The following is a 13,483-nucleotide window of genomic DNA, read 5'->3' as shown; positions in this document are numbered from 1 at the left end:
GGCGCCTAATTATTCATAATTATAAGGTTTAAATTAGCTTAAACTTTAATTTTTATTTCTGCTGTAAAGTTGCAGGATTGCAGGAATTTAACATAGGATTCTACGGGCAGTGACGTGCTTTTGGTGTTTGCATCAGGTGGCTGTTTATGGAAGTGCAAGACGTGGCATGCCTGTGTTGGTTTCATTTTGCAGCAGCCAGGAACAATGAAACAGAAGTGAGCTTCAACTTTCACAGAAATGCAAAGCAAAAAAAAAGAAAAAAAAAGAGGTAATTTTCCGATCCTGTCCCTTTTCTGATACTGACACCCTAACTCAAGATATCGGCTGATCTGTGATGCAGAAAGAGAGACCAGAGCTAAATTAGAGCTGGATGAGGAGTTAGAGAGAAGAGTGGAGGGAAAATTTGAGACGGGCATGACAGGAGATGGAGGCAGATGTGGGGAGCTGAGATGGAAGGAGGACGTGCAGAGCAGAGCTACCTGCTGCTGATGGCAGTCAGAGTCAGTGAGGGATGGAGGCCGATCCAGCTGTGACATTAAAGCAGCAGGTGGAGGCCATCATTAGGACGGGCACAGGAGGCTGGAAGAGGCCACACACGCTCGTCCCAGCGGACCGCTGTGTGTGTGTGTGTGTGTGTGTTTGTGTGTGTGTGGCTGAAGCACAGTTCTATAACTTCAGAGCTCATCCACACACTCTCCTCCATCTTTCCTTCACTCGATGATCTTGCAGCCCCTCTTATAATAACATTTTAGTCACATTTTATCTAATTCTAATACCAGACTTTGATCGACTTCATTTTTACTTCTGATTTCTTGAGTTCATGTCCCTTCGGTGCACGAGGCCAAACACTGGATGCTCATTATTTTGAAAGGATAAAGGAAGACCAGACAAAGAATTTAAAACATCAGAAATTTGTGCACCTGGTGTTTGTATTTTATCTTGAGATGAGGAGATTCCTGGGAAGAGCTGATGGTGTCATGAGGTCGATGCTGATACCTTTGCAGCAGTCCTTAGGGTCCTGGTGCTTCCTGTCTCATTGTACGGCTGACAGACTTGGACACTAACCGGTCAAGAGGTGACTTTGGTCTCTTTGGGTACCATGTGGAATGCCTTAGATGAGGAGGATCATTTGCATCATGAGGAAACATCAGCTATGACAGTTTGTCCATGTGATGTGTTTCTCTGTAGATGATCCAGCACGCAGGTCTCTCAGTCTTGAGGACTCGAGCAGATGGTGAAGGCCAAGGGGACATCCAGCGTTTCACCTTCAAGAGGTGTGGCTGGATTGGTTGTCTCCAGGATGGTTTTGTGGTGTGGTGGACGTGGCAGCGTGCAGCACCAACGTATGCTCCCAGACTTGACTTGATTAACAGAGAGGACACATTCTTACATCCTGTGCAGTCATGCACCATCGGACAGCGTTTGCCCGATGTGCAGTCGTCTTCGCCCCAACCCTCCTGCCGTTGCGTATCAAGACTGGCTGTCAAACACCTGAAGGAAATACATCAAAGTACCAGCAGTAAAAGTTAGAGTATGTCATATCTGACCTGCTTCCATCCCAGCATGCCCTGCACACGGCTCTCAGGAATGGGCGTGTTTGATCTGGGGAAGGCCGCCTAAAGTTATGTCCAAGTCCAGTCTTGCTTGAGGCCTTTTCTTAGATCTTGCATCCTTTCCAAACCAGCAGCTGCACCTGTCCAGGAAAACCATGAGGCAAATGAAGTTGTTTGTATCAAATATTGACATGTTATCTCTTCATCGTCAGATGGCAGAAGGGATGAGAGAGAGAAAGATTGTAACTGCGGGTAATTGAGCCGTGTCTCCCCTGCTTATCGGTAAAGCTCCGGCACGTCACGGACCTAACGAGCTGTGGCGCGCCGATTAGTCTGAAGGGAAAGTCGAACGTGAAAGACCAGAGCCGCCGTATTTCTGTATCCTTTTTCCTCTTTTTTCATATCTGCAATGGATATTATGAGCCTCCCTGGAGGGCAGAGGCTCAGCCTTATTAGTTCAATTCATGGGGGGGAAGAGAATTGATATGGTTGAATGGCATGTTAAAGTATCCCTTTGTTACAATAACCATCAAGGCTGATGTTTGGGCCTCGTGACGCAGCCCGAGGCAGCAGGATGACGAGCACGGGCCTTGACCTGGATGGCAGAGGACGCACACAGACTGAGGGCAGGGGGCTGATTACGCACTGCTTCAACAAATGGATTTGGCCCTTTCACATTTAGATGGATGATCTTCCTCATTGTAGATCCGGTAATTGCTGATGTCCATTTCTGTGAGTGAGGGTTCAGGATTTGTATGTGATGGTGATGCTGCCTGTGTTGTATCTCATCATCAACGGGAGTATTTGTTTTCAGGGTCCAACTGTTCACCGCCCCAAATCAGGCATCAGGTATTTAAAGTAAAAGATAAGACAGCATTGATCGATTGAAGACCCCAAGGTCGAGATAAATTTACTGTGATGCGGTTGATGCCCCAATTTTTAACATTATGAGTCAGTAGAGTTTTGCTGCTGCTTCCACATCTTCAGACTCTCTTCAGAGATCAAAGGTCAGCTTGAAGCTGTTACAAATACGAGGAATGCAGCAGCAGCAGAGTCGTCAAAACCGACTTTAGTGGAATGTGTATTCGAAGGCAAACAAGGCTACATTTAGCTTATTCTAATTTGGTATTTAAAAATGCTGAAATTAAACAAAGAATTGTATTGGATTGTGTCTTATGGCACCAAATCGTATCGTCCCTGAACTGTAGCGTCGCCCCTGTACGTAGGTACGTGTCGTATCCTTTTGATGCAAATCTCTTGTCGCTTTGGGCCCGCCCACATGGTGATGGGTTTGGGCGTGGTATCAGGTTCTGTATCGTATCAGCATTTCCCCCACATGGAACTGGCATTTTCGGAGGCTGAAAACCCTACTTTTTGAAAACAGGCTGCAGAGTAGATAAAACTCAAAACGTCACCTTTGTGTTTTCATACATGTACAACCAATATGCAACGTTTGTGAAACGATGATGTCATAGTCCCACCTCTCTAACTGCAGCCATAAAGCCGGCCGCGAGACGTTACGTAACAACAACAGCAGCAACGGTGGACTACAGACTTGTGTTGGTTCTACTGAAATGGTAAATGGACTACATTTATATAGCGCTTTTCCATCTGCATCAGACACTCAAAGCGCTTTACAAATAATACCTCACATTCACCCCGATGTGAAGGTGCCCCCATACAAGGTGCTCACTACACACCGGGAGCAACTCCACTTACGATCCAGTGTGGATCATAAGTCGAGTGGAGGTGATGGTCTAGTGGTTAAGGTGTTGGGCTTGAGACCAGAAGATCCTCGGTTCAAATCCCCGCCTGACTGGAAAATCACTAAGGGTCCTTGGGCAAGACCTTTAATCCCCTATTGCTCCCGGTGTGTAGTGAGCACCTTGTATGGCAGCACCCTGACATCAGGGTGAATGTGAGGCATTATTGTAAAGTGCTTTGAGCATCTGATACAGATGGAAAAGTACTATATAAATGCAGTCCATTTAGTGTGAGTCGGAGCAGAAGTATGACTTCGTATGTGCGTGCTCCACGTTTTCTTCTCAGTTTTTTTTGTGTGAGCTCCACAGCGCCACATACAGGTCTGGCATATATACAACAGTGTTTTCAGTTGTTTTGTGTGTGCACAGATATTTCTGTGCACACCGTGACGGTGCTGTGTTTACGGAACACTTTTTGAAAATGGCAAAGAAAAAGATCGTATAGGGAAAGTTCTGTTTCCATGTGGACGAGGCATTTGTTCGACCTTTGATACCATGGAGGCGCTCCGCGATGTGAACCCGTGCCTCTCACGCCGTCACAGGGCGCTGGCAGTCTCATACCCGTGCCACTCTATGATGTTAGAGATGAGAATCTCTCCATGTGCCAGTTTGAGCTCTACCCCATGCTATCAGAGAATGCTAATTAAAATCATGTTTTGCATACGTCTTGTCTTTCATTCGCATATGCAAATTGGCCCTGTTGCCTTTCAGCACTCTGTAATTAGGTTTATGAAGGACAGCTGTAATACATAATTAACAGGAATGTTTGCAAGCTCTTTTTTTCTCTCTCCCTTCACATCTAAACACCACAAAACACCACGAATTAAACAAGTACGTGTAAGGTTGTGATTTATTTTTTTCCTCATATTGATATTTTTCTCCTTTTTTTTTTAACCCACTAACCACCAACATTTGAGAAATGCCTTAATTATGCTCTTTGGTTATTTGTGTTGTATGCCGCCAGTCAGACGCACGTCTGTGGGTCAGAGGAGCGTTTTGATCTCACCCGTCTGCCTGACTGGACTCGACAAGACGTAGTTATCCTGTAGCTTTCAGTTTAACTCCAAGGCAACATTCCTGATGGTTGGATGGATTGAATTTGAGAGAATTCAGACAGTGTACAGTAAAAATAATATTAATGCACTTTGAGCATCTGATGCAGATGGAAAAGCGCTATATAAATGTAGTTCCTTTATTTTTAATAATAATAATAATATTAAGGCAAAGCGGGGAACGTCTTTGAATATGCATGCAATGGTTGTAGTCAGATGGGGTTGAGGGGCGGGGCTGCGTTTCAGACGGGCGATATCTGACAGCCACGTAAACGGTGACATAATGGCACTTCTCCGTTACGATGAAGTGTCTCCTGTAGTTGCAAAGAGAACTTCAGAAAGGTGCAGAAAATAGAATCATAGCCATGATGGAAGAAAGGAAAGTGAAAAGGAGGCGGCGCTGCACGGCGTGTGAGCAGACTGTGTGCAGTGACAGAACCGGCCACATGACTGCCAGTTCAACTCCATCACCCTCTTTCATGTAGCTCCGTCCTCGGCTCTCAGATGTGGTCATTGTCTCTCTGTGGCACAATAATGGGAAGTGATGGGTGCTAAATGAAAAGGCCAGAGGATGAAAATAGTGGTGAAGCGTCTCGGATGTCTGAGTGGTTAGTCCTGTCACCCATTCATTATGCCTTCACATGTTGTTAGGAGACACGGTAAACTCAGGGCCCTCGTCACGGCCCGGACGCTGCGGTCACCGCTCAAATACAGCACCCAGGTATTTTTAACTGTGCGTGCTACTGAACAGCGTGCGTGCATTCACATCCGAGTTCCTGTAACTGTGTGCACGTGTGGCACTCGTTCAATTCCTCTACTGCGTAATCAATGAGGTGCTTGTTGTTCAGTTGTTTATCGGTTGTCTGTCTGGGTGGTTGCCATCCGTGACCCAGGGCGGCTCTGTGGCGCTGACTCCCAGACGTGACTCCTTTCACATTAGTGTCTGTTTTGCATTCAGACTGTTCACCGAGGCTGATTTCTACAACACTGGAGTCTCACTGTCAGACGGGTTTTTTAGGGGAGCGTCTCAGATTCTGGGAATAGTGCTTAACACTGAGAGACAGTAGAGGACACACGGGCAGATGGTCCCTCTTTTGCTTAAAAATAAATTTGCATTTGCAGAAAAGGTGGAAGACACCAAGTAGATACTGTTTCCAACACTGATGGACTGGAAATATCGTTGAAGCGGGATTGAGCGTTAGAACGGCACTTGGTTCATTTCAGTTGTTTATTGTTTTTGCTTCTTCTGAGATGTCCCAAGATTCCCTCTGTGGAAGGGGAGGGGTGATTGTCTGGATTGTAACAGCTGCAGTTACACTGCTTTCTATTTCCAACAAGATAATGTATTTTCCAAACTATAAGTCAAAACAGCCCTCAAAAAAGAGGAAACTCCATAAATATCTGGCACTGGAGTATAATTCACCCCCTTTTTTTCTGTATTATCAGATCTTTAATTTGGGATTTTTCTCCATTGTTGTCATGTGAATATTATTGTTGGCATATATTCTTTTATTATTGGAGTTTATTTTGTTTATTGATTTGATTCTTGAGAAAGTCCAATACAAATAGTTATTATAATAATTATTATTAATGACAAACGTGTGTTTTTTCAGTCTATCAGACTCACTGGACGAGAGCCACAGGACTAGAAAAAACAAAAACTAAACCATGATGTATAGTCCAGAAAATATTGTACTTGCAGAGGTAATTCTCAGTAGGATTCAGTACCAGCTGCTTGCTTCTCACCAAACACAGCATTCTGATTTCATACTCGATAAGTTGGCCATCGAACACGCCCCAGTTCAGTGAGAACATGATTGTCCATTGGACTTTTTTTTTAATCTTATGTTGATTTTTCCCAAAACATTTGATTTGGTGGAGTCAGCTGTTTTGTGGGACACCCTGAGAACATGTGGGATCTCCAGCGAGCAGCTGAACATCAGAAGCACATAGGTCCTGTGAGTTCTCTGCTGAGTGTAGGCCGAGTCGCTGATGGCTTCAAAGTGAATTTCAATTTTAATTTTTCAATTTTAATTTCAATTTATTTATATAACGCCAAATCACAACAGAGTTGCCTCAAGGCGCTTCACACAAGTAAGGTCTAACCTTATTAACCCCCAGAGCAGCAGTGGTAAGGAAAAACTCCCTCTGAGGAGGAAACCTCAAGCAGACCAGACTCAAAGGGGTGACCCTCTGCTTGGGCCATGATACAGACACAAATTACAGAACAATTCACAAAACGAATATACAGGAAATGTTGCCGGTGCACAGGACAGGAGGGTCTCCAACACAAATACCACACCCATCTCTGGATGGAGCTGCACCTTAAACAGAGAAAAAACAGAATCAGGCATCAGAAAGACAAGAAATGGTGTTCCTTGGGAACATGTTCATCCTTCTCTGGACTGGGTTTTAGATTTAGGCTGTGGAGTCCAAAGAGTTGGGTGCCTTTGTTGCAAAAAAAAATGTTTCACTGACTTTGACTTTGAAGACGATGTTGTGATCTTTGTGGAATCCACGTTTGCCCTGATTGTAGCACCTGGACAACCTGAGTGACCTTTTATAGCGTTTAGGATTGTGGTGTTCTTGGATTAAAAGGAAAATTCAGATACTTAATTACTTCCTGGACTCGGCCGTCAGAAGTGTTTCTGTGTGGGTCGAAAGTCTTAGAACTTGTTGAGGGATTCACTTGTCTCAGCAGAGATTCTTATGTCCCAGGGAACGAGGTCTGTGGGTTTGAGAGACCTCTAGGAAAAGCTTTAGGAGTCATGAGGTCTCTGGATACAGGTGTTTGGTGATGCTGATATCTTTACAAGAGAACTAATGTCCAAATCCTTAATGTTCTGGTGCTTCCATTCTGACTGCATGGTTGTGGGACTCGGACTCGTTGCATTGACAAAAGGTCAACTGGATGTTGAGGTTTCTGTGGAGAACTCTTGGGTAGCACAGGAATGACTTTGCAGCAAACAAAAAGTTACTCTGGTAAACTGATCTGAGGTGCACTCGGAGGGGACTGACCGCTGGTCTACCTGGTTGCTTAGCTGTAAGGAAACCATGTTGTTTTTGAGCGTGGCAGATGCATCAACCAGTCCAGGCTCACAGATCTGAGCTGACATGATAATAATAACAACCTTTATTTAACCACATAGAATTCCATTGAGATCAAAACCTCTTTTATAAGGGTGACCTGGCCAAGAAAGGCAGCAGCACACGTCCTAGTGGACAGGTTACCATCAACAGGAGAATGCTGGATCAACTTGGTCATATTAACATTGTAACGATGTAAAGTCTCAAACAGATTAAAATTTAGAAACATAGGCATTGCACAAAAGAACCACATTCGTGATCTCGTAAAATAGACCAGAAGGTGTTCAAGGAATTCAGTCTGGGCAGTTTCAGCTCGGATTGAAGAACGTTCCAATCAGCGGGAGCTGAAAAACTAAAGGCTTTCTTTCCCGCTTCAGAGCAGACACGAGGTACACGAAAACATCACATGATAACTGTATGTAAATGAATTTACATTTCAGATGAAGTGAAAATGGAAATGCAGGAGAAAAGAGTATATGGCAGTAACCCGAGTGGGTCAAATCCTTAAACTCTTTATTGTCTCTCTGTCTTGTAGGTGGGAGTTTGTGATGAAGAAACACCTCAGCACTCATCTGCTGGGAAAACACGGACTGGGACAACCTAAAGAGAGGTACAGTAAGATACATGTCAGTCCAACACTGTCTTAAAAAGATTTATTTTCTGTAGAACATTCCATTCATTGATGCATTAAAGAAACATAAAAATGTACACATGGCCACTCGTTTGAATGAATTTTAATATGTTTAAAAGAATGACTCTGACACTTGAAATAGTACAAATTACAGTATTTGGGGTTCTGGTGTCTTTTTTGACTTTGAAAGCTGTATTTGTTTTGAGATGTTTTTTAGGATTGAAGTCACAATGAGGATTCATGACCTTATGTTGCCAATATGCTCAAAATTTGTCTTATCTATAAACAATAAAGGATTTTGTCAAAGTGAGACTAATCCACTAACAAGGTGGCATTGTGGAGTCGAAACAATGCAGTAGGTCTTTGATTGTGGCAGAATGTACCCAGAAAATTACATAAAAGAGCACAATGGACACAGATAATAAACATCGGCCACCACAGATCCTGTCGGGAAGAACTCTGGATTAAAAACAAAGTTTTTGCTGGATACCTGCTGGACTATTATGACAACACTCACACAGGTCTGCTGTGTCCGTTGTCGATACTCATGTTGGATACAGTTACAACATTTTTACTTGTTCTGCCAAAATCATTCACCAGGGAGACTAAAGTTTTATCTTAAATCTATTAGATGTATTTTTCCAAGTTGTAAATCAGAAATTCAGAGTTTCTGCTTTCCATCAAATGCGGCAGGCACTTTGAACCTTGTGCAGGCGCTTCCTCTTTCATGTTGTCTGCATGTTATTTCATAGCAAACACACTAGATCTGCTGTGGTAATCCCCCCCCCCCCCCAAAAAAAAATGCACTAGGGGAAACCGGGGCACAGTGAATCAGTAGCTCTATCTGCAAAACTACATATATATTTGCAGCAGTTTTGCCATATTTTTATGCATAAAGACATCCCCCTTATAAATTAGTGTTTTGTTGTTTTTGGATACATTAAGGCTAAAACTAAGTGGCAAGTGAAATCAGTTTTTTCCGATCAAAAGTACATTTTGTGGATGTCATTGTCTTTGTATTTATTAAAACTTGTTCTTAGTTAGAAGACGACCCCGTCCAACTGATGAGCATGTGTTATGTCTTCTCCAGACTACCAGCTATTTGATAACATGACTCGTGTGTGTCACATGCACCCGCGCCACAGTGAATCAGTCTAGAAAGTGATTTACTAAGCCCCAGTATCACGTGGATGACAAATGTTACTTGTTGAAGCTTATACATTTATTTTTCCATGAATTATTTCTATAATTTTTTATATAAAAACCGTTTTCACGTTTCAACAGAAATGATGACAGTTGTATTTATAATAGTTTCTAAAGGTCTTATGTCACTATATAAGACACTCAAACATCACATAGCTGGTTTGCTGGATTATAGTTTGTATATGCATCAACATATATTTAATAATTTTGAAGAAATCTTTATAATCATATGTTTTTCATTATGTTCTAAGTTGATTTGCGGTGCCCCGTGAATTAGTGTCCAGGGCACAGTGAATCAAACATTTTAAAATACATTTTAAACACCTGTAAATTCCACTTGGGGAGACATAAATAACACAGCCTTATAAACAATAACTTGCTGTATTAAATCCACAGTAGAATGACCTCAACCTGTGCATAATGTGTTGATGCTGCCACAAAACAACATTTCTGACCCACTGTGTCCCAGCTTCCCCTATACCAGAGAAATGGATATTTTATAATAATTAGATACCAAGTGAAGTCTGGGATCATGTGCTGGTGTTGCACGTTGCTCCAGAACTCCATCATCAAGCACCCCAGGTCCTGGAAGGCAACTACTCATGCAGACAACCGGTCCATCCCCACCTCTCTGCTGCAGCCAGGTGAAACGCGGGCGTCCCCTCGGCCTTCTCCAGAAACTGGGATCCTCAACACTGAGGCACCAGTGTGCTGGATCATGTCGACAGAAACACGTCACATGACCAAAATGTGACAAGTTCTGCTGTCAAGAAGTAGCTCCTTTGATACAAGGTCATTCCAGTGGTGTCCAGGAGGCCTCGTGTCAACGACATCCACTCGATGCATTCAGGCCACTGTTCAGGGTCCAAGTCTCACAACCATACAGCAGGAAAAGCAGAACCAGGACCCTAAAGACTTGGGCCGTAGTTCTTCAAGTAAAAAGTCCCCTCCATTTTCATTTCAAGTTAAAAATTTAAACTGAATTCTTCAGTTCCCCTGATGAGTTAAATGGCTTTCGCTCATTTTGTCTCATACGTCCCTTTTTTTCTGTCAGACTTCATCTGTCTCCTTCCGTTCTCTTGCTTTCTACCCTCCCTCTTGATTTAAGTCGATCCCAGTTTTTTTGTGGATTTGTGTGTGTTCCTGTCTGCGTGGAACGTCTCTTGCTTGGCCCTGTCGTTCACAGCCGGAGCCCTGCCGTCAGCTTGTCTGTGGAAACCAGAGATGATGAGATTTGAGCCCCCCCCCCGACTTTGACAAGCCCAAACGAGATGTTAAACATCTCTCAATCTGTCAAGCGTGCCGCTAAAATAGAAACAGACCCGCCTTTTCATTTCTCCTCAACCAAATTGACACTTTTGACAACATGTGGTATTAGATATGACGAGTGGCTTCAAATGTAGACGTAGGCGTCCCGCACAGACATGTCTCCGTCTCTTAGACATTATCAGTTAAATTCCTGCCATCAGCTGTTCATCTAGATTAGACAAAAAACATTCTCACATCTGTAACTGCTTCAAGTCCGGGATTCATCTACGTTATTGTGATTGTGACTGACCTGCTGTGTGTCCTGCTTGACCTCGTCCTTGTAGGACAGGTGTTTCTTACACCTGTTGGAAACTATGACCTCCTAGTCTCAAACATGCTTGTCTAACATGCGTCAAGTCTGCCAGTCAGGTTTGGCAGGTAAATTTAGTTTGACCACTGACTGTGGCGTAACTTTATAAGACAGTGTCCTCACAGGGTGCACATCTCCACGTGGGCTGAACCGTCACCTTTGTTTTGTACGAAAACCACTGCTTTTTTTATACTCTTGAGAATCGCCAAACTCTTAGAATCGTAAGAGGAACATTAGGTGTGGACGTACATGCTGATGCCTTGTATCACACTACGGAACAACTGGTCTATCCCCACGTCCGAACGTAGCCATCTATCTGCTGCAGGCAGGTGGAACGTGGGGCGGACGCTGAGTGTTTGAGTGTTCCTCAGAAATGAGACACCTGAGTGTTGGATCATATTCAGAGAAACGCTACACATGGCAAAAATGTCATAGCTGATCTGTTCCTACACAGTCCAGTAGGCCTCGGGGCCAGAACCCTGACTAACCATGACAGATAACACAAACTACTCCTTTGTAGAGTCCCAATAACTCAACCAATAACCAATAGGACGAGTAACAGGAAGACAGAGGTCGGGAATGAGAGGAACAGTAGTAGCCAGTAAACCAGCATTGATCAATATGTCTGGTATTTATATTTTGTGTTAATATTTATATTTGCAAACTTTTTATTTTTGCTTTCACTTTTGATAGTCTGTGTGCTTCTTACCCTGTGTGCTGCTATACAATGCTGCTGGAACCTCAATTTCCCTGAGGGAGTCTTCCCAAGGGATCAATAAAGTTCTATCTAATCTAATCTAATTGACATCACTTTTTACCAGATTTTGAGCAACTTGACCTTTTGACCCCTGTACAAACATTCAGTCATATAGCTGGTCCAAACTATACCTTTTTGGAATCCCTTAATATCAGGCAAACTTGGTGAAGAAACGCAGTGGGCTGTCTTCTGACGACATGTCATGATGAGGTCATAGGTCTAAGGTCAAGATTAAATCAATCGTCATGTAAAGTACATGAATGATCATAACTGAGGAACTACATAAGATATTGAGATGCAGTTTTCTGCGTTGTTTCTACTGTCCCGAGGCTAACGTGTGTCAGAACTCTGACTTCAGTGACATCAAGGGTTGACATAAAGCTCAGGCTTTGTAGGCGTAGTCCTCCAGGAGTGTCTCCTAGATGGACTGTTTTGAGGAAATCCCACTGAAGTCACCCGTTTTTGATTCAAGGACTGAAAATGTTTGATGTTTGTGTTTTTGTGACCAGGCCGCTCCTATCTGTCCTTGCGTCACATTTGTGCTCCCCTACACCATTTGTGTTCACGGTTTTTGTTTTTTTTTGTCTATTAAAAGGTGGTGATGCGGCCGAGGTCACAGAGAACCAGCACATATCCACACAGGACGGAGCCTCAGGTCGGCGTGATACCTGATAGGGTTTAGCTCAGTGCTTTTTTTTGCCAAAAACAACAACAGCAGCAGCCGCTGCCGTGTTCAGACACAAAGCACAGTGCCGCACAGCACGCTAACATCACGTGTGTGATGCTTTAGTCAAATTATAGATTTAAGAGAGTTGGAGTTCAAACCTTCCAAAGTTTGTCTGTAGTCACCTGTCAGTGCACGTTACATCAGAGATGCTGTCAGGAGACCATCCTCCACCACGGCCTTTATACTGCGTTCGCTCTCACACCTTTAAACATATGCACGCGCGCTCGTGCACGCCCCCTTTCACATGCACTCAGAGGAAGGACGGCCACAAGGTTTGTTCTATTTAAACCTGTAAAACACAGTGTCATCATTTTTCTGACAGTCCTGCAGACAGAATTTATCTCATCATTAATTAACCGTCATATTTCCAACACAGTGCAGCTTAATTAGCACAAGGTCATTGGGGAGGGCTTATTAAGTGGAACAAATTTGGGCAAGTGTAAGGAGAGGAGGCAGAGGACGGAAGAGGAGAAAGGAGGAGGATGGAGGAGGAGAGGTGAGATGACAAAGAGATAGGCGGAGCAGGGAGACGAAAGCAAGACAGAAATGGAAAAGACAGAAAGCGTATGTGCGAATGTGTGGGTTTGGTCGGACACGACAGAGCAGGCTCGGTGATTGATAACTGCACCGCTTTTGAAAGCTGAGACCTGGAGTCTGGAACGGCGACTGAGGGAGGAAGAGACAGTGAGAGGGAAAGGATGGGGAAGTGTGTGTGTGTGTGTGTGTGTGTGTGTGTGTGTGTGTGTGTGTGTGTGTGTGTGTGTGTGTGTGTGTGTGTGTGTGTGTAGGGGTTTGTGAACCGGCAACTGGGGACCAGTTGGGGGGGGGGGGGGGGGGAGCCAATTGCAAACATATGCTGGCTGGCAGGCGGTGGCGAGATGGATTGCAGTGGGACAGTGTCAGAGAGGCAGTTTCATCACCATCTCCGAGGCCCTGTTCACCTGGTATTTTTAGAACACTGGGGAGATCTGTTAGTCAAAGGAGGGGAGGAGGAGGAGCAGAAAGGGGAAGAGGCCTGACTAGCTGTAGGTAACACCAGGCTCCACTTAGCCCAATCCGTCTGGGGCTTCAAACGCCACCGTATTTTTGGGT

The 13,483-nt window shown here is 44.0% G+C and overlaps 1 protein-coding gene across 2 annotated transcripts in view; it reads left to right on the top strand.

The window, feature by feature from the left end:
- znf407 (zinc finger protein 407) overlaps positions 1 to 13,483 on the top strand; it is a 403,712-nt gene that overhangs the window by 156,799 nt on the left and 233,430 nt on the right. For both annotated transcript variants that reach the window (XM_034175400.1, XM_034175398.1), the window contains one exon: positions 7,991 to 8,065. In XM_034175400.1, the coding sequence (XP_034031291.1) occupies positions 7,991 to 8,065 (75 nt within the window). The remainder of the gene's footprint in view (positions 1 to 7,990; positions 8,066 to 13,483) is intronic.

Source organism: Thalassophryne amazonica, chromosome 7 (assembly GCF_902500255.1).
Source record: "Thalassophryne amazonica chromosome 7, fThaAma1.1, whole genome shotgun sequence".
Lineage (NCBI taxonomy): Eukaryota > Metazoa > Chordata > Actinopteri > Batrachoidiformes > Batrachoididae > Thalassophryne > Thalassophryne amazonica.
Note: the sequence above shows the minus strand (reverse complement) of the source record. Positions and strands in the feature narration are given on the sequence as shown.